General features: G+C 33.8%; 3 protein-coding genes across 3 annotated transcripts; all 3 read left to right on the top strand.

The window, feature by feature from the left end:
- Window positions 1–5,436: 5,436 nt before the first annotated feature.
- LOC122295080 (protein DOUBLE-STRAND BREAK FORMATION) lies at window positions 5,437–10,078 on the top strand. Its single transcript, XM_043104113.1, has 6 exons — window positions 5,437–5,576; window positions 5,666–5,873; window positions 6,259–6,402; window positions 7,178–7,319; window positions 8,176–8,389; window positions 9,837–10,078. Exons 1-5 carry the CDS (start codon window positions 5,518–5,520, stop codon window positions 8,361–8,363), a joined length of 741 nt encoding a protein of 246 aa, XP_042960047.1. The 5' UTR covers window positions 5,437–5,517; the 3' UTR covers window positions 8,364–8,389; window positions 9,837–10,078.
- A 2,909-nt stretch (window positions 10,079–12,987) lies between these two features.
- LOC122293914 (LOB domain-containing protein 12-like) lies at window positions 12,988–13,939 on the top strand. Its single transcript, XM_043102366.1, has 2 exons — window positions 12,988–13,432; window positions 13,545–13,939. The coding sequence occupies exons 1-2, from the start codon at window positions 13,277–13,279 to the stop codon at window positions 13,890–13,892; spliced, it is 504 nt and encodes a 167-aa protein (XP_042958300.1). The 5' UTR covers window positions 12,988–13,276; the 3' UTR covers window positions 13,893–13,939.
- A 1,726-nt stretch (window positions 13,940–15,665) lies between these two features.
- Window positions 15,666–17,046, top strand: LOC122293913 (zinc finger protein CONSTANS-LIKE 6-like). Its single transcript, XM_043102365.1, has 3 exons — window positions 15,666–16,219; window positions 16,369–16,521; window positions 16,895–17,046. The coding sequence occupies exons 1-3, from the start codon at window positions 15,731–15,733 to the stop codon at window positions 16,919–16,921; spliced, it is 669 nt and encodes a 222-aa protein (XP_042958299.1). The 5' UTR covers window positions 15,666–15,730; the 3' UTR covers window positions 16,922–17,046.
- The last annotated feature ends 4,290 nt before the right edge of the window (window positions 17,047–21,336 follow it).

Genomic DNA, 21,336 nt, shown 5'->3' with positions numbered 1-21,336 from the left:
ATACAACAGATGGTGACAAGTGTAATGATCCAGCGGCTTGGCTTATGAAGATCCAGATGGGAGCACGGGCTCCTCACGTGGACTGGTAGCTCATCAGTTAATAAATCAACGGCCCTGATCTTTCCTCGAACACGGCACCTCCACTTATTACACAGATAAAAGAGTACGTTAGTTTATTAAACAAATAGAGTAACATAAATGTATTGACATACATATCACAAATCTCCACCTTGGCAAAACATTTATTTGCCTTATGTCTATAAAGACCCTCATCATTGGCTTATTCCTGCACTGTCCCCCCTAATGGGGACTGACTCTTGACTCCATACCTATTAAGTTCAGACAGTGTCTGAACTTTGACCATGGGACAGACTTGGTCATCATATCTGAGGGGTTATTCTCAGTTGAGACCTTTTCCACACCTACTACTTTGGACTCTATAACATCTCTTACAAAGTGAAGCCGTATATCAATGTGTTTAGACCTCTCATGAAAAACTTGGTTTTTAGCTAAGTGAAGTGTGCTTTGATTATCACAATGCACTATGATGTTACCACTGAAAATATTTAATTCACTTGCAATCCCTTTTAACCATATGGCCTCTTTAATAGCTTCTGTCAATGCTATATATTCTGCTTCTGTGGTGGACAATGCCACCACAGATTGTAAGTGTGATTTCCAGCTAATAGCCCCCCCAAAAGCAGTAAATACATATCCAGTTAAAGATTTCCTAGTATCGATGTTCCCAGCATAATCAGAGTCTACAAAACCAGCCAACTCACAACCCTCTTTCACATTGTTCCCAAAAATGAGACCCAAGTTAATAGTACCAGCCAAGTATCTTAATACCCATTTAATGGCCTGCCAGTGGGGTTTTCCTGGGTTCCCCATAAATCTACTAACTACACTCACTGCATAGGTTAGATCAGGCCTAGAACAAACCATGGCATACATTATGCTTCCCACCATGCTAGCATAAGGGATTTGTTGCATAAAACTAATATCAGAGTCTGTTTTAGGGGCTTGATCTATTGACAATTTGAAATGTTGTCCTAGGGGTGTAGCTACATGCTTAACATGTTCCATACCAAATCTGTTGAGAATTTTAGAAATGTAATTTTTCTGAGATAAGTAAAGCAGACCAGCATTCCTATCTCTTTCAATTTCCATTCCTAAAATTTTCTTAGCAGGACCCAAATCCTTCATTTCAAATTCTGATTTTAGCATGCTTTTAACTTGATCAATTAAAACTATGTCCTTACAAGCCACCAGCATGTCATCAACATACAACAGGAGATAAACAAATATTCCCTTTTCTTCCTTGTAATAGACACAACTATCATAGCAGCTCCTTTTAAAATCATTATTAATCATGTGTGTATCAAATCTCTTATACCACTGTCTAGGTGATTGTTTGAGACCATACAAAGATTTTTTAAGAAGACACACTTGATTATTTTTAATTTCTTTGGTAAAACCTTCAGGAGGCTGCATATAAATTTCTTCTTCAAGTTCTCCATGCAGAAAAGCAGTTTTAACATCTAACTGTTCTAGATGCAAGTTTTCAAAAGCTGTATAAGCTAGCAGTAGCCTAATGGAGCTGTGTTTAACCACAGGTGAGAAGATTTCATTGAAATCAATTCCTTCCCTCTGTGTGAACCCTTTGGCTACTAATCTAGCCTTATACCTGGTCCCCTCTACCCCTGGCATGCCTTCCTTTTTCTTATAGATCCACTTGGATCCAACCAGCTTAGCCCCTCTAGGTTTAGGCACTAAAACCCAGGTTTTATTTTTATTTAGAGATTCCATTTCCTCATGCATAGCAAGGATCCATTTGGGGGAATCCTTGCTAGCCATTGCCTCTTTATAAGTTTTAGGTTCCTGATTAACTATTTCATCAGCTATTGTTAAGGCATACATAGTTAGATCAGCTTGTCCATACCTTATAGGAGGTTTAATAACTCTCTTTTGCCTATCTCTTACTAGATTGTAGGAGTTGGCTCCACCTTGAGCCATGTCCCCTGAGTCTTCTTCCTCAGGGTGATTACTTTCCCCAATTTTAGGTTCAGATTGGGCCTTTACTTGCTCCACCTCAATCTGAGATCCTCTTGGGGACTTAACAGTTTCTTGGTCTACCCTTTCTCCCTGTACCCGAGCCATTTGTGACTCATTAAAGGTCACATCCCTGCTTACTATGCTATTATATCTTCCTGGTCCATCTACCCACAGCTTGTAACCCTTAACACCTTCAGGATACCCTATAAAGATGCACTTAAGTGCCCTAGGTTCCAACTTGTCAGTTTTTGAATGTGCATAAGCAACACACCCAAAAACTCTTAGGTAGTCATACTTTGGAGGTTTTCCAAACCATAACTCATGAGGAGTTTTAAAACCTATGGCAGAAGAAGGACACTTATTAATAAGATGTACAGCAGTAGTGGCAGCTTCTGCCCAAAATGTTTTGGGCAACCCTGAGTTTGACAACATGCACCTTACCCTTTCCAAAATGGTTCTATTCATTCTTTCAGCTAAGCCATTCTGTTGTGGGGTTTCCCTCACTGTCTTATGCCTAAGAATTCCTTCTTTTTGACAGTACATGTTAAACTCATTTAAGAGAAACTCAAGACCATTGTCAGTTCTTAAGATCTTGAGTTTTCTACCTACTTGGTTCTCCACAAGGGTCTTCCACTCCTTGAACTTTTCAAAGGTGTCACTCTTGTTTTTAAGGATGTAAATCCAAACCTTTCTAGAGTAGTCATCCACTAGAGAGAGGAAATAACTTCCCCCACCATGTGAATTTACTCTTGCTGGTCCCCATAGGTCAGAATGAACATAATCTAGGGTTTGCTTAGTGTTGTGGGTTGCTGACTTAAAACTAACCCTTTTTGCCTTTCCATAGATACAATCTTCACAGAAAGACAAGTTTCCTAGGTTTGGATCACTCAGCAGCCCTTGTTTTTGTAGTTCTAAAAGCCCCCCTTGACTTACATGCCCAAGCCTCCTATGCCATAGTACAGCTTTGTTTTCAACTATGTTTTGAGTTGGGGATGCTTCCCCAACTACTGTTTTCCCAAGTAGTGTATATAACCCATTTTTTATTTCTCCTTTCATGATAACTAAGGAACCCCTAGTAACTCTAAGTACCCCTGCCTTAGAATTGAAAGAATAACCTGCCAAGTCAAGCATACCAAGAGAAATTAAATTTCTCTTTAATTCAGGTATGTATCTGACTTCACTTAAAACCTTTTCAATTCCATCATGCATTTTAAGTCTAACTGACCCTATTCCCATGACCTTGCAGGACTTATTGTTACCTAGAATTACATGTCCCCCTTCTTGCTCAGAGAATGTCTCAAACCACTCCCTTATTGGACACATATGAAAAGAGCATCCAGAGTCCATTATCCACTCTGTTTTTGAATCAACCTCACTCACTGTGAGTACCTCAGCACTCTCATACCCATCTAAAACCACTGAGGCATCCCCTGCCTCTTTGGTTTTATTCCCAGGATTATTTTTCCTATCAGGGCAATCTTTCTTAAAGTGCCATTCTTTGTGACAGTGGAAACATTTGAATTGTTTCCCCTTTGACTTAGACCTATATCTCTTACTTTCATTTTTACCCTTCCTTTCTCTTTTTTCTGTTCTGCCCCTGACAGACAAGCCTTCCCCATGATTCTGTTTGGTATCTCCCCTACTTTGAAGTTCCCTAGTATGAAGTACAGATTGTACTTCATCTAGTGTCAAAGAGTCCCTACCATACATCATGGTTTCTTTTAGACTTAGGTATGATGAGTCCAAAGAACTCATCAAGAGGATGGCCTGATCCTCATCCTCCACCTTAATGTCTATATTGGCTAAGTCTAATATGATTTTGTTGAATTCATCTAGGTGCTGTCCTATTGGAGTCCCAGGGGTCATCTTGAAGGTATACAGTTTTGTTTTCTTGTGTAATCTATTTGCTAAAGACTTTGTCATATATAGGTTTTCTAATTTCAGCCAAATGCCTGCAGCCGTGTCCTCACTAGCCACCTCTCTCAGGACTTTATCCCCAAGAGAGAGGATTAGGGCACTGTGGGCTTTCTGGAGAATGTCCCTCTGGACAGACCCCTTATCTTCCTCTTTCAAGGAAGAGCCCTTCTGTTTCTCACTTAGGAGAGCATCCTGCAGTCCATGTTGGACTAGCAGTGCTCTCATCTTGATTCTCCATAGGCCAAAATCATTTTCACCGGTGAATTTCTCTATATCAAATCTCATGGTCCCCATGAACCTAGGCTCTAGATACCAATTGTTATAAGGGCTTTGCTACACGCAGTCGGGAAACGCAGTCGGCGTGCAGTCGGCTGTACGGAATGAATAAAAAAAAATTATAAAAAAATTATTTTATATTCAGGGAGACCTGCATGAATTATAAAAAGCTATAAAAATAATTTTTTTTTTCATGTAGGTCCTGTATTAATTTTTTTTTTACAGCCGACTGCACGCCGACTGCATTTCCCGACTGCACAAATCATTTCTCTTGTTATAAAACTAGTGTTTTATAGATACAAAAAAAATATTGCAAAGATTTGTAATAAAGAAATTCAATTCAGATAACAAAGCTTTATCAGTTTCGGTTCTGAAAAACTTAACAAGTATATTTCTGTTCTTGACTCAAAACCGAAATGCACAAGATTCACAATATCCACAATACTATCAACTGTGTTCACAAAACCATCAGAATACCAACACAGATCTTATACAAGAATATACAGTACTTCCAGATCCAATATATAAGCACGAATCAACAAATAACCGTGAGTATATATATACCAGAAATTAGTAAGGATATAAGAATGATCAATGAAATAAGAAAATAAGCAAAACATAGAAAGAACACACCGAGATACGTGGTTCGACCCTAATGGTCTACATCCACGGCAGGAATGGCCTCAGAGATCTTTATTGATAAAGATTACAGCATAGAGAAGCCTCAGTTCAATAGGATTACAAGCCCTCACAAGAAATCACACAGATTTCTCTCTAGAGATCAAACATAGAAACCCTAAAACAGCCCCCTTCTCTCTTTTCTCTCTATCTCTCTGCCTCTCGAGAAAGACTCAGCCGCTGCATACTCAAAAAATGACTCAACACCCTTAGGGTTTACACGGTAAGTATGCAATATATATAATACAACAGATGGTGACAAGTGTAATGATCCAGCGGCTTGGCTTATGAAGATCCAGATGGGAGCACGGGCTCCTCACGTGGACTGGTAGCTCATCAGTTAATAAATCAACGGCCCTGATCTTTCCTCGAACACGGCACCTCCACTTATTACACAGATAAAAGAGTACATTAGTTTATTAAACAAATAGAGTAACATAAATGTATTGACATACATATCACATATTGTATAAAAGAGAAGAACGCAGAATTTCAAAGTCGCCTTGGCACGTAATATTCTCGTAACGAACATATCAACGTGTTTAAATTCCCAGCCAATTCAAGAATCTCGCCCACCCATTCCCTCCAAAAATGGCAGACGCCCTTGCTCAGCAACTTTCCCTCTTCCGCTCCCTGATCGAAACTAGAAGGTCGATTTCCGTTTCCAGAACTTTCCATATCTTGTTTCTTGATTTGGAACCGAAAGTTTGAATTCCTTTTTTTTTTTTTTTTGGTGCAGATTCGACGACATGACTCTACGAATTCTCGGATCTGTTTTGGTTTCTAAATCAGTAAAATCGGTGAAGGAAGTAGAATCGAGCTTGAGAGTGTTCCTGAGAGCCGAATCTGTTCCCGCCATTCGGGAAACCGTCGAGAAATCTGTCGATCAGAAGCTTCTGATTCTTGAGTTTTTCGTCCACGCGTTCGCTCTAATCGGCGACGTTGAGGCATTTAATCTCAATTTTCATCTTCTTCTTCGTTTTCATAATTTGTAAAGATAACATCATATTTATCCGACACGAGAAAGAATGGTTCGTAATATAACAAGTAATCACATCAGCTAAATTTTTTGTTTACCGAGTTGTCTGGCTTAATATGATGCTTTCATTAGGTGATGTAGTAAGCTTTGTTTAGATTTTGGCGTGAAATCCTTTTTATTGCGTTGGGAATCTCGGTGTGGAATTTGTTTTGTAGATTAGTTTTTGAAGTGCTTAATCCTGTTGCTACAAGTTAATTGTCATTGTTGATGCAGTTTATTTAGGCTGGGAAGCTTCTGTGCTAATGATCTACCCTTATTAATGTTATTTTTCTTGGCACACGTAATGTCTTCAGAGCTGCTTGGCTTTGAGATACGAGGCTTTGCATATGCGTGAACTCGAGTCCGCAAGTTGCCAATGGCTAGAAGTTTCGTATTTGGAATGGCTAAATTTTGCTGAACACTCACTGGACCATGGTTTCTGTTCAATTGCAGTGAAGGTAATTTCTATAATGTTTGATTTTACTCTAATTCTGGTTCTAGTTGAATTGCAAGTCACAAATATTTATTCCTGTTACGATGAACTGCATTGTTGCTATTACGATGCTTTTGGTAACCGTTTCTATTATTAAACAGCTCGATCATAGGATTTCAATAAATTTGGATTATGTTTACTCTTAGAATTCTGTGAATGGTATTTGCTAATATTTTTCATAATAATTTGTTCGGATGGCTATTAATTCCGTCGTCCACCAATTTATGGATATGGATATGGATATGTACATAAATTTAGGTCTCAGTATCAATAAGACTATCCCTATTGAAGTTATATATGGTTCCACTAAGCTTTGTAGAACAATCAGAGTTGTACTAAAGAAAATGCCAGATATGGTGGTTAAGGAAGCTTTGTGTATTGGAAAGAAATTTACTCTGGTTAACTTTTGTAGCATCTTCAATGAAGTTATCGATCTTAGTATTGAAGGAAGATTAATGTGGTTAACAATTATGTTTCCATTTTTTATGAACTCCTTCCTTGCTTCTGGCACCAAAGACTGTGTAAACCATGATATCATCTAATCACTATAATTTGTATATATAATTGTATAATCTGCATCGTATAATCAATATATCTCTGCCAATTCAAGCTGACTCAGATATTCAAATTTTGGGTTTTTTTTTTTCTTTTGCATATTAACTATTTGAGTTTGAAATCAGGAAATGTGGTAGTTGCCTACACTATTCTCAGGCTTCACTATAGAGTTTTTTCTCTTTTAGGCATGTGACAATGCACTATTATGCCTCAAAATGAATGATACTGCAAACCCCAAAACCAATGCAGTCTCTGGAAACTTTCAAGCCTTGGACAGAATAAAGGGACTTAAAGATTTTGCCATGACATCAGCTGCTTCACGCTCTGGTAAGTCTTCTTTATTTGTGTAAACGTTTTTAAGACTATCTCACAGAGAGAGAGAGAGAGAGAGAGCATTTGTGATTAGAAAATACCATAGCCGGTCCAGCCATGTGGGTCAATTTGTTGTTTCCACCTTGTGCAACATGACTTGACGATGCACAAACCAAATATTAGTTGTTAGCCTTGCTGCTGATAAACGGGATACCCTCTCAGAATCAGATAAAAACTTGGCATCAAACACCTTATACCATCATATTGAATTTGTTATCCATTGCATTGATAACTCAGTATTGTTGGCTGCTGACTAGATTTATGCTGACTACTGATGGTGCAATTTCTGCTAATCCATACAACGTTTGGAACCATTAATAGCATAATTTTGGTTTTACGCCATCTAATTAATAGCCTGCATACGAATTTGGTTTTTCTTGATCTAAATTGCTTCCTTTTGAGATAGAGGAACACATTACAATATTAAATTACTAAGCATAGTATGTTTGATGCCTCATGCCGGGTTGGGAGAGTAGCTGCATTTTTGTATGTAAGGTATAACCAAGAAAGAGGAAGAAGCCGTGCCACAATAAATGTTTTTGAGTAGCTGCATTTCTATTCTCATATCTTTCATTGGAAAGAAAGAAGGTTATCCTGAACATATGATTGATAAAGTGACTAGAATTATCTTGAAAAGCTCACATAGGGAAAAACGAAACCTTAAGTTATGGTCGTAGTAGTAGTCAGTGATATGCAAATTATTGATCCATCATTTCGTTACTAAGTTATGATTTTCAAGTCATGTAGCTTATTCACAAGTTAAGGGCCAGATGCTGCAATTTGATCACTGTAAATTCTGTCTCAATGTCAGTTAAGGCGCAGGCTGCAGAATACTTAAATAAGAAGAGCGCTGAGAAGATCATCATGCATCCTGCACTTTGTGAGGAGAAAAGATGTGCAGCAAGCACTATGTTCAGAAATGGAATTAAGGAGAGGAATTTACGAAAATTGCAAGACCTGCGACGAATTACCAGTGCATCGCACATCATTCAACTTTGAGGCCAATGTTGGTCGTCTACTTCTTGGTAAGTAATTAAATTTCTACTGGGTTTACAATTCCATGGGGATCTCGGTGGCACCTTCTGGATTGCAGATAGTTAGATGCGCATCCTTGGTATAATATTCGTTCAGTTTACTCGCACATTTTCTTTGTGGGCCAGATTATCTAGAGAGACTGTGCACCCTTTTCTAAACACTTGACTAACACTGTCAGCCTTCTGGCAAAAACCCGACTTCTATTCCCAAAAAAAAAAAAACAGTCTATGGATTAATAGAAAAGTCCATTCAAATCTTTTCGCTTTCTAATTGATTCAGATTGATTAGGTCTGAACCAAATCTTTTTTAATCATGAAATTAGTATCTGGCGTTCAGAAGTTATTTGTTAACTTGGAAAAATTATTTAAAAGAAAAAACGGGATAGGGATATTTAAATAGTGTCTTTATACTATATATTGTACGTCATATTATTTAATTTAAAAGATAAATTTTAAAATTTAAATTTTATAAATTAAATTATATCATATAGATTATATGTATTGTAAACCCGTTTACTCAAAGCAATCTCAATGGATTAGCCGAAGGTAAAAAGAAAAAATGTATGTTGGGGGGCTACTGGGACAAGTTATGGCCCGCATTGGATTATGCGAAGAATTTGAACAGTTGGTTTTTGCTACAATATATCTATAACAAAAGTCATATTTGATATGCGCCGTAGATGAACCTAATACGTCTTCTTTTATTATTACTTTTAGAACACTCTCCATTCTCTTAACATTTCCTGTCACAAATGCAAAGTCACTTTATAGAAATTTGATTTGTAATTTAGTTGGATTGGAAATATAGAAATTTAATTTATGATTAAGACATTTATATTAAATTTTAAATGAGTTTAATTAGTCGTATGTAGTTATTAACATTAAATGACTATTGAAAATGATTTTTTAATCAATAATTTAATTAAAATATGATTAGTTATTAACGTATAATAGGTAGATTATTAAAATATGAGAAAAATAAATAAATTTAAAAAATAAAAAAATAATTATTTTATTATTATATAATGAATAATTAGATAATCTAATATAGAGATTGAATGTGAATAGGTAGATAATCCCGTTGACTTTAACTATTTCAACGAGAGTTATCTCATAAGCCGAGTTATAATTGTCCGCTCATGCTCCGAAATATGAATGTCATATCCGTGTAACATAGCATCGATGACATGACATTATAATATATATATATATATATATATAAGAATTGTATGTATATATATTTTAGCCCTGTAGGAAGAAATTAATACGGTCCAATGTCCGCATGTACATGTCATGTTGTTTTACGGTTTTACCTCTTGAATATTTGATCGTATCCCAGTTATTATGTTTGTATTGCACAAGCATATAATGTAGACTTTGATTTTGAAGGCCAGCATTGGAAATCAAAAAACACTCTGCTCAGGCTTTTGAATTTCAGGTCAGCTACCACTTGAGCTCAAACACCCTGGAACTTCAGAGGCTGCCATATATTGTTTCAGCTACCACGTTTGATTTCTCTATTCACATCTCAAGAATCGAATCTTCCATATCACCAAAGTGCATTCAATGTTTGCATTGGAGCTCTCGCATGTTTGATTTCTCTAAGACGGTGAGAGATGTCTGTTTTTTTCCCTCTCTCTACTTTATATATATAAATAAAGTAGATTATTCTGATCATCACTTCTAGAGCCCCATGGTTTTTCTTCTTCCTAGAGCTTAGGTGTTTGAAACTTGAAAGCGGAAGTAAAATTAATACGCGTTTTCTAAGGTATTACAATATTTAAATAAATTCAGCAAAGTGGTCCCACTTTTCCTCTTTTTAATTAGAATGAGATGTTCAAAGTCTTAAGTGAAAAAAACATAAACGTAGTTTATAAGACAAGTTCATATATACAGGAAAGACGTCATACATATATATAAATATATATTAATATGTTAGAACTACGGGAAGAGTGCTGTTTTTCTCGGAACAAAAGATTAGAAGCTTGGAGTCATGTGCAGAGCATTAAATGCTAGAGTTGGAAAAGGGTGTTAGGGTTTCCACAAGCCCATTTAATTTTAGTTTCCATCTAGCTCGCTCGAACTGGCATACATGGGATTGTTTTAAATATGTAATCATTAGTACTTCTTAGCTTCGTGTCAGATCATGTCCTAATTGATTTCTTCGTGAGCTGTTATTAATAGATTAAAAAAGAGATGAGATAATAACTTAAAGTCTTAGACTACTCGAGAAAATACAAAAATATTAAATAATACTAGATACAGTTATAAAGTATATAAATGCTGTATAATTCTTTTTAAAAAGTATGATTTATTATTAAAAAATTAATTTTTTTTATCGTGTGAATCCTATATTTACTCATTTTTTCAAAAAAATTACATGACACTTACACATTTATTAATTGTAAATATTATTTATCTAATATTAATGGTGAAAAATAGTAGTCATGCAATATATAATCTTGAGTAATGCTATATACAGTTATTTTTACGTAACGCTACATACAGTTATTTTTGCATATTCCTTGTACATTTTACTGATGTGATTAGTTGCATCAATTTTTTTTAATACATAACCAATCACATCATGTAGTATACAAAAGAGTATACAAATTTGACTATATATAAAATTTTTTTATGATCTCTGCATTACTTGCTGATGATACTAATTAATGCACAACGTACCATTTGATCCAAATTAAGTATATTATTAATTGGAACATCATTTTGATTAATCTTGTAGCTGGTCATTATTCTGAAGTACTTGATTAAATGTGGATGCTATGCTGCATCTCGTTACATAAATAATGAAAGGCCTACCACAAAGAGAATCTCAAAAAATTATTTAAGTTGCTCTTAATTTTCCTTTCTCATATTGCACGTGGGTGCATGGGGTGCTGCTGCTCGATCTCTTTATATTCATAACTGGGTTTACTTAGATCATGTTCATATATTTTTATGTGTTTGCTGGCAGATAGGTGTATGTGATAAGGTTGAGCTTGTTAATCTTGTAAGAATAATAATGAATTGGTGGTGACGCCCGCAAGACGTTACACCCCACGCCTAGGAAACAATCAATCTGTACCATTTCAAAATTGATGGTTTTGTTTGTGAAATTTTCGGTTTTTGTCAACCTTTTAGAGTGTTGAAAAAGATTTTGTTTGGAGAAAATTCACGATATCTTTAATTTTATTAATTGCCCTCATTTTTAGTAAAAAAATTACCATATTATACACAAATTTTGGGGTTACAGAAACCCAAAAAAATTTCTATAATACAATTTTTATCCAACATGTATATTTTTTCTTAGAAGTGAGTTTGATGGGGTTAAAGGGGACTCCCATTTTTGAGTTTGACTCCAACAGGTTTTTGGCACCATTTGCATGTTTTTTTATTACATATATTGAGCTTCATTTAAAGCCCACATGAAGAGAAGACGGTCCCAAGAAATGGCTCGAGCAAAAAAAAGAAAAGAACAACATTTTTTTTTTTTACAAATATACCCTGAAGGCTGAAGCGTTGAAGTTGATGGTGGTCTTCCTCCATGTTGTTTTTGCAATGCATTTGTAGTTGGTTTGGTTTAATTGAATAATTTAATTTGTTGAAGTTGGTGTTTGAACGTTGATCAAAGCCTCAACCTACATCGATCGTAGGCATCGGTGAGAGCCAATTCAAACAATTAGGGAGAAGAGGTAGAGAAAAGATATATGTTTCCATGTGAATGTCCACCAACAAACATTCACGTTGAAACCCATCTCTCGGGGTCTTGGTCCAAGTTAGGGTTTCCCATCCCTCTAATTAATTACTATATTAAGTTACTAATTACTAGATAAATTATATTTATAGTTGTGGAGTGTGCAAGTGCTACACAATCTCTTTAAAAAAATTAAATAAATATAATACTCACGACTTTATCTAGCATTACTCTATTACGTAATGAGAAATGTTTTAGCCACATAGAGATTTTATAAAAATAGATTCACAAATTAATGTGACTTGATGTGATATATTAGATTGTAAAGCTACTTTTATTATAAAGTAAATCTAATATATTATATAAAATCATGTCAGTTTGTAAATTTATTTTTCAAATATTTCTTTGTGACTATAGTACTTCTCTTACGTAATTATTACATTTATGCTACAAGTAGAATATACCCACGTAAAAATAGAGAAGAGTCAAAAGGAGAAAGAACTTTGAAAACTTCCGACGCACAAAACTGCATGCATTGCTAATTAATGAGAAATAATAGTTACAGTCGTCAGTGTACAAATGCTATATAATTATTTAAAAAATAATAAATATGATATTTATATAAAAAAATTATTAATTTTTTAATAATAAATTTATCTTTTTTTAAAAATAAATGCATAACACTTGAGCATTTCATCAGTATATATAACATTACCTTAACCAGTATTGCTCGTACATCTAGGCGGTGGTCAATCCTCTCTATTTATTCAATAATAATCAATTCTACTTCCTTTAATGACCCTAATGCCCTTCTTGGCTAAAACTGTAGTACATATTATATATATATAGGTTTCTTCTACGCTCAGTAATATATCAGAGGCTATAAATTAAATAATTTTCTTAGTTGTTTTAGTGAGACTCTATCACTGCGATCTCTTGTTGTTTAAATACGATTGATTATACTTTATTCGTATTTTAAATACAGAAGCATGTGAATCTGTTCTAATGTACTGGCCGGACATAGCTAGCTAGCACCTCCTTTACTCCTATAAATACATAGATTAAGCTCATTTCTCTTCAGCATCAAGCTGCTTGTCCTGCAACACTTTTCCTCCATCCCCACTTCCTCTTTCCGAGAAAACATAAACATCTTTCCTTTCTTGGCCGGTCGTTTCTGTCTACATATGGGAGGCTCTTCACCATGTGCTTCGTGCAAGTTGTTGAGACGCCGCTGCGCCAAGGACTGTATCTTTGCTCCTTACTTCCCTTCTGATGACCCTCACAAGTTTGCCATTGTTCACAAGGTTTTTGGTGCTAGCAATGTCAGCAAAATGTTGCAGGTCTCTTTCTCCGATCCCTCTTTCTCTGGTCTCTTTTTTGTTATGTATTTATTCACTCTTTAACCATGTTTTTTAATTTTTTAATTTTTTTACCTTCATTTTGGTTTGGCAGGAGCTCCCAATTCATCAGAGGGGAGATGCAGTGAGCAGTTTAGTTTATGAAGCAAACGCAAGAGTAAGAGACCCTGTTTACGGGTGTGCTGGGGCTATATCTTACCTACAGAATGAAGTATCAAAGTTGGAAATGCAGCTTGCAGTGGCTCAAGCAGAGATACTTTGCATCCAGATGCATCAACAGCCAAATTACTTACCAACAAACCATATAGACGTCCAAGCTGGCGAGAAGTCGCTTCTTTTATCCGCCGACTTCAATAACATGAATATGTCCCAATACCTTGGCTTTCCTTCTTCTAGCAATGTAATTCAAGACCCTCCTAAGAGAGAGTCTCTTTGGACTTAACTCCTCCTGATCATCCCCTTTTATGAAATTCCAAACCCTCATTTTCATGTTTCTTTTGTCCTCTCTCCCATCTCTCTACGGTCTATCTCTCCTTGTTTATTGTGCATGGATTTCTTTCTCTTTTTCTTTTTTGTTTCTATATGTATATCATCATATGAGACAAAGGGAGAAAGAACAAGGGAAGTGACTTAGTCCAATGTTGCAAAAGTTGCAAAAGTGAAGTGTACCGAGGATTAGGAGCATACGAAAACAAGGGAACCTGGATTTAGGGGTCAACCCGGCATATCATGATAAGATATATATGGAGTAAAGTAGGGTTGACATCTATAGCTAGCTTCTCTTCCTCGCTTTAGAAGTCACTTTTTCTGAATTATATTGTTTTTAGATCGTTTTGTTTTTGTATCTTTTGAATATTTAGTATTTTATCAAGCATATTTATGTCAAATATTAGAGGGAGGGTAGAATATATAAATGGTGATTGTCAAAAATTCAAAATTGATACTTCGGATCATGTTACTGAAATTTGGGTGATAATACGAGAGGAGTTAAAGCATCAACTCTTGGACAACCATTAAAATATAGTACATAGTAACATAAGTTTCAATTTTCAACGGGATTGAAAAAAAACAAAAAAACAAAGGATAGAAGAAAGAGCAGCAGGTTAATAAAAAGAGGAAGAAGAAATGGATAGCCTCCGAAGCATTCCCATTTCCAATTTTCCCACCCAACATTTTTAACCCCAATGGATACCCATCCATTATTTTTGTAGTTCTGTTTTGTTCACCCAAGAGATCGATGCATGGGCTAGGTATATATGGGCCTCTCTTTACCTGCTTATTGCATGTATATCGAGCCCATTGAGCCGTGTATAGAGCATTTGCATTGGTTATCTCTCTATATGTAAATGTGAACACATTTATATAACTAAATCATTAAATTGACTACATTAAATTATGTATATGTAAATAGGAAAAATCTAGTTGTAAGTATACTTGTACACTAATATATGCATTAATTTATTGTGATTGATTAAAAAGTAGATTTTATTGAAAACAATACTATTTTAACTTTTAAGTATGAAAGAATCAATATTGATATGCAGATTAGTATACGACTTTGCTTTTATATAACAAAACTCATGTAAATATTTTCATAGCTATAAATAGTGTCAATACATCTTTGCAAATGCACTTACAAATACTATTTTATTAATTTTTTCTCTCTCCTCCCTCTCTCTCTCTCTCATATATGTATTTTATTAATTTTTTTCTCTCCTCCCACTCTACCTTCAACATCCTTGTAGTAGCTGCTAATTGTAAAATATATTAAAAAATTTAATTTTAGGAAAAATTAATAATAATAATAAAAATAATATTTTATTATTAATTTAACTCAAAAATGCATAATTTAATGTAAAAATTTTTCTTGAATAACAAAGAGAATGTCAAAATATGTGATTTTGTATTTACATATAGATAAACTAATGTAAATGTTCTTGTCAACATATTAACCCTTTTTGACCACGTGAATTGCTTTACAAAATACTCAATGAGTCGTTTTGTCCCATCTCCCAAGTCGCAGACAAGGAAAAGGGCGTTTGGGACCCACACTACCTTCTCCAAGCTGGAATCTTTCAACCAATTATAAGAAAGAAGGACATGAACAAACCAATAGCAAGAGGATAAGATGCCACGTAGGAAAATAAAGCAAACAATAAAAATAAACAGAGAGAATGAATGAAATCTACTCTCATCTCTGTTATATATGTTCAAACTTGCATGCATACATTGAATACGAAGGGAAAGTAAAGATATAGACTTAAGAAAGAGAGAGATAAGATGGGTTACCATTCGTTCTTAAGAAGCCCAAAGAAAGAAGAACAAGAAGTGCCAGACACTACTGTTCTTACCAAATTCTCCAGCACAAAGGATATTACTTACGCAGAGCATGGAGAAGTACTCGAGATTATGGATGAATTGGAGGGTATTTGGGGCATGGAAGTTGATGAAAAACTACCACAGGACACCAAGAAGTATGGCCAACTTAACTGGGATTTCATGGACTGGGAAGAATTTTCATACAGAGAAGGAGACGATGAAGAAGAGCAGAAAGATCAGCTTGAGAACCCAAACCGATGCTTTTTTGAAGAAGAAAGCTACTGTACTATAAAGAAGGAAAATGATGGGGTTTTGGAGGAAGATGAAAAGATGTCATCTTTGAATTTGAACTTGAATTATGAAGAGGTCTTGGATGCATGGTCTAACCGGGGGTCTCTTTGGGCCGATGATTGTTCTGTTCCCATGGCGAGCAATGGATATAATTATGATGTTAGTAACCATTTCTTAGCCTTTTAATTTCCTTTCTTTTTATATTATATATATTGAATAATTATACTTCAGCAATCTCTTTCTTTTTTTAATTATTTTGTCTTAAAATTCTGAATAACGATATATTTGAGTTTTGAATAATATTCAAGATGGGAGAGGTGCCTGTGATGGAAGAAGAGATGAGAACAAGAAGGGAAGCAAGAGTTCTAAGGTACAAAGAGAAGCGGCAAACTAGATTGTTCTCCAAGAAGATAAGATACCAAGTTCGCAAACTCAATGCAGATAAACGACCTAGACTCAGGGTACGTACGTTCAATTCTTGTCTTCCCTTCCCTTCCCTTCCTCTACATCTCTTAATTGCTTACTCTAATCTCACATTAATGAGATACTGTTCATTTATTAAGAAAATAATTAATATACAATATCATATAAAAGTGGCCTATAAATATATAAGTAATGTTAAATATAATTATAATTTATATAAATAATGCGCATTCTTTTTAAAAAAGAGAAGAGTCTATTATTAAAAAATTAATTTTTAATATAAATTCTATATTCATTATTTATTTTTTTATAAAAAAATATGTGATAGTTATACACTCTATAATTATAAAATATTATTTCTTTAAATAAAGTGAATACTACAACTCATTTATGCTATTTGGGACGTTGCAGGGTCGATTCGTGAAGAGGGTTTCTTGACATGCTCGAAATATCTCTCAAAATATCTCTCCTGCATGCATATTTAAATTTGGAATTTTTCTGGCATTATTCTTTTTCGTTTGAATCAATGAAATGAAATGAAAATATATCTCTATTCAGTCGGACTTTCTGTGCACTTATTATGGAGCTTTATATCTTAAGACACGAGGCCCATCCCATCGGCCATGCATAAAATTGACAGCACAGAGAGCGTGGCCTATACCTTTCCTTCTATAGTTCTATGTTGGAACCCCATCGATCGTAAGGCTTGCAAAGAATTATTCGGCAAATCAAACGGCCGACATCCCGAGGGAAATATTCCTTAGAAGCCTTTAAAATATATAATAAATTTATTTATAATTCTCTTTATATAAAAAAGTATAGTTATTATAAAAAAAAATTACTTATTTGTGATCAATTATTTATTATAAAAATGACTATTTTATGTTAAAATGAATCTATTTTTATCGTAAATAATTATTATTGTCACAAATAATTTGCCACAAATGCTCTCTCTTTTTTGTAGTGAGACTTATTTTTGTTTGAAGAACCCAAGGACGAGGGATATATTAAATATAAACTATAGTATTTTTTTTTTTTAATATTAGATGAAATTGAAATAAGCTTGGATACATGCAGTATAGTTGCCTTTGACTAGTACAACCAATTCTATATGCAGAAAAAAGAACAAAAAAATAAAAAAGGGAAAAGGGTTTTCTGCCAAAACTAAATTTAAGGACCCCTTTGCTTTCGGAGTGATCTCGATTATCTAAAATTTTGTATGCATTTCCATAGTACATCAATGGCAGTGGTCCATGGAAAGGGTCATCACCATGACTTTACACACAACCATTCATGAAGGGAAGGGTGTTAAAGAAACGTACATGAAGATCCAAAGTGAAGTATGGCCATATATAATGCATGTGCTCATTTATGGACACTTCTATTTTAATGGGGCACGCATTTATTGTTTTGTCTATGTGATGGATCAATCAAATATTTCACATCTGATATTGATGTTTTATTTTTCTTTTAATTTTCTAAGCCTTATGGTAATGTTCTTTCTTTCTTTAGTCACAAATGGCCATGTCTTAATGAATAATGTTACATTCAGTTATAAAGTCGGTAAATGTAACGTAGTCATTTTGCAAAAGAGTTAAATATATTATTATAAAATTAATTTTTTTATATAGATCTTGTATTTAATTATTTTTTTCAAAGTGATTACCCGATACTTGCATACTCACAACTGCAACTCTCATTTTTCTTTAGAAATAATGAAATCTTTCATCATAATTAACATGCTACATGTAAAAGGTAAAATGAAAAAGCTACACTTATTGAGAATGGGTCTCCATTTTTTTATTTAATAATTAAGATAATATTTTTTATTTAATAATATTGTGGTTTTTTAAAAATTGCACGTACCAAGAGATTCCTCGGTAGGAATTTCGGCGAGTATAGAACGATACAAAGGTAAAAAGTTGAGTCATGTGGTTAGTAACTTAGTGCGCGTTACTTTTACTCGAGAAAGAAAAATACGACATGACATGTCATTTTCTAAAAGCATTTTGTCTTTAAAATAAATAAATCATAAAAACCAAAATCTCCACCGACAAAAAAAAAAATATATATATATATATATAATTTTGAAGCAATTAAGATATGCACGTGGAGATGTTATTGTAAATCGGGATTATTTCGAAATTATCTAAGAAATAATTCAAACTAAAACGATTGGTAATTAAATTAACTCCTTTTATTCATATCCCTTAGATGGCTAGAAAGAAAATTTTTATTTATAAATTGTTATAAATAACATATTTAATAAAATATTTATAATTATGAGTATGTAAGTGTTGCATAATCACTTTAAAAAAATATCTTTTAATAGTGAATTTTACTGTTTTTTAAAATGATTGAACAGTACTTACACTACAGTACTTCATAATTATATGTAATATTACTTTTAAGTGATGTATATAATGTAATCTAAAGATGAGCTTAATAATATAATAACTCGATAGGTGAGAAAACATGAGTACTTAGCCGTTATTGAAGTTGGCGGAAGGCAACAGATTCCTTTCTAACAGCTCCTAACTTATTTGCCATTTCTTTTAGAGGTAATTCCAAACTATAGCTAGGTTACTGAAAAGTGTAAATGTGTATGGCACATCGATCTCATATAATCAAACACCGATAGATGGCATTATTGGGCAGATATTTTCTGGTCGATCTTTTTTATTTATTCTTTTGGGTTGCTGTTTCCTTCCAATACTTTCTTATCATGTGGTCCTCATCTAAAGGAAAGGAAATGGATGCTTGAAACCTTTTTCTTTTGTGAGGCTCAAAGGAAAACGACGACAAAAGGGCCTACAGAAAACACGGGATGATTGTAATTTGTATGGGGAAGTTTTGTTCTTAGTTTGTACGGCCTGTTGCTGCATGCATGCATGGCTGCCTTCAACTGATCAACTCTCTAACTCTCTAGTATGTTCAATGGCAGATGTCAGAGGGAGGAGGCCGAGTGTAAGTGATTGTTCCCCAGCCCCATGGTGTGTACTCTGCCCCCCTCATTAAATACTATTTTTTCTCTTCAATTTTCTAAAAATATTGATTATACAAATTCAAAATAGACAAATATCATGTAAATTTTTTTTGTAAAAATATGAGTTCTATTAAAATAAAATAAAAAGTTTTTTTATACTTTCTCATAGTAGTAGAATCCAGCTTTTTATAAAGAGTTTTACTATTCATAAGCTCCTACACCACACACCACATAATTTTTTATTTTTTAAAAAAATTTATTTATTTTTATTCTTCTTAAAATAATTGAATTCTTCTACTAATCATCCATATACTATACATTTGGTAAGAGAAAAAATTTAAAAAAATAACAAAAAGAGTGGTGTGTGGTGTATGAGGCTTATGAATAAAATTTTTCTTTTATAAAGGGATTAAGCACGATTTCTTTATTTAGAATTTATATAAATTATTTCTCATTTTATTAAGTTTCTTTTTGTTTACATGTTTAAATTATAAATGATTCAAAATACATCAAGAGTAATATTGTCTATAACTCTCTCCAACATTCTTCTTTATAAGTAGTGTTATGGGCTTATCTTCTCGATTAAATAACCGAAATATATTAGTTTCTGAAAAAATTTAAGAGCCTAACTCATTTCATAAAATCAGTTCAATAAGAAATAGTTGCTCATTTTTTACAAATATGCCTAGAGTCCTAGACTTTTGTCCACAATAATTAGGGATACCCTTCTCAACACTCTCCCTCACATACAGGCTAATATTGTTGCTGGTTCTTGTCACCGAATAAGAAGTGTGGGCATCCCTTTTTGCCATTTGTTTTGTGGTTAGCTCTAATACAATGAAGAAATTCATGATTCTAACTCATCTCATAAAACCAATTCAATAAAAGAGTGTTGCTCATTATTTATTAACATGTACATATTTTTATCTACAAACAATGTGGGATACTCTTCTCAATAGTTTCATCCCCTCTTATGATATTGGTAAAATTTTGGTTATAGACTAACAATGCTTCACTATGTACACAATATTGTGCTCCAACTTTTCTCATTTTTCTATATAGAATAATTCTATTTAAAGACCTTTAAACCACACACCAATTTTATGGATTCTATTAATAAGATTTGAGGCTATTAATGGAGCATTTCCAATATCTAGAAGATTTTGATCAATTAGACCACGTGGATTGCATGCTTGTTATTTTCAAGTTGATTGGGAGGGCCTAAACATCACAAAGCAGGGTTCTATCCAAGACTCGTATTACTTGGTGGGCTCGGCCCTGTGATTACGAGCCTTATGGCTGCCCAGGCCAGGCCTTGGACACTAGTTTCCCAATTTCAAAGAAAATGTAAAAGAATTAATATTAAGCATAAATTTCAAATAGATAAGTCTTATATAAATTATTTGTCAAAAAGTAGGTTCAAGTAATAAATAATTTTTTTTTAGATATAAATTACTTTTTTACAAGAGTTTGTAAGATATTTGTCTATTTAAAACTTGTACAATAATTTGTCATATAAAAATGATAAGAGTTTTCTTGTTTTAAAAATTTGATATGTATTCCTTGAGTATGTAACAAGCACATATTTTTTTAATAAGGGACATATGCCAATTTTTAAGGCAAATTTATAAAAAGATATGTGTTTGGTCACGAACATTTGTCATATTTATAAATGAACTGTCAAAAATACACTAATACACAGTTTTCTTTATATTTTTCTATAACTCAACATTTTTACAAAATAGAATTGTAAGAGTACCATTATTTTTAAAGTAATACTGCATACAGTCACTTTTACGTATTTCCTGTGCACTTCACTGATATGATTGGTTGGATTAATTTTTTTTTAATACACAACCAATCATAT

Source organism: Carya illinoinensis, chromosome 14 (genome assembly GCF_018687715.1).
Source record: "Carya illinoinensis cultivar Pawnee chromosome 14, C.illinoinensisPawnee_v1, whole genome shotgun sequence".
In the NCBI taxonomy this organism is placed as follows: Eukaryota; Viridiplantae; Streptophyta; class Magnoliopsida; order Fagales; family Juglandaceae; genus Carya; species Carya illinoinensis.
The sequence above is the reverse complement of the archived record's forward strand: the minus strand, read 5'-3'. Positions and strand labels throughout refer to the sequence as shown.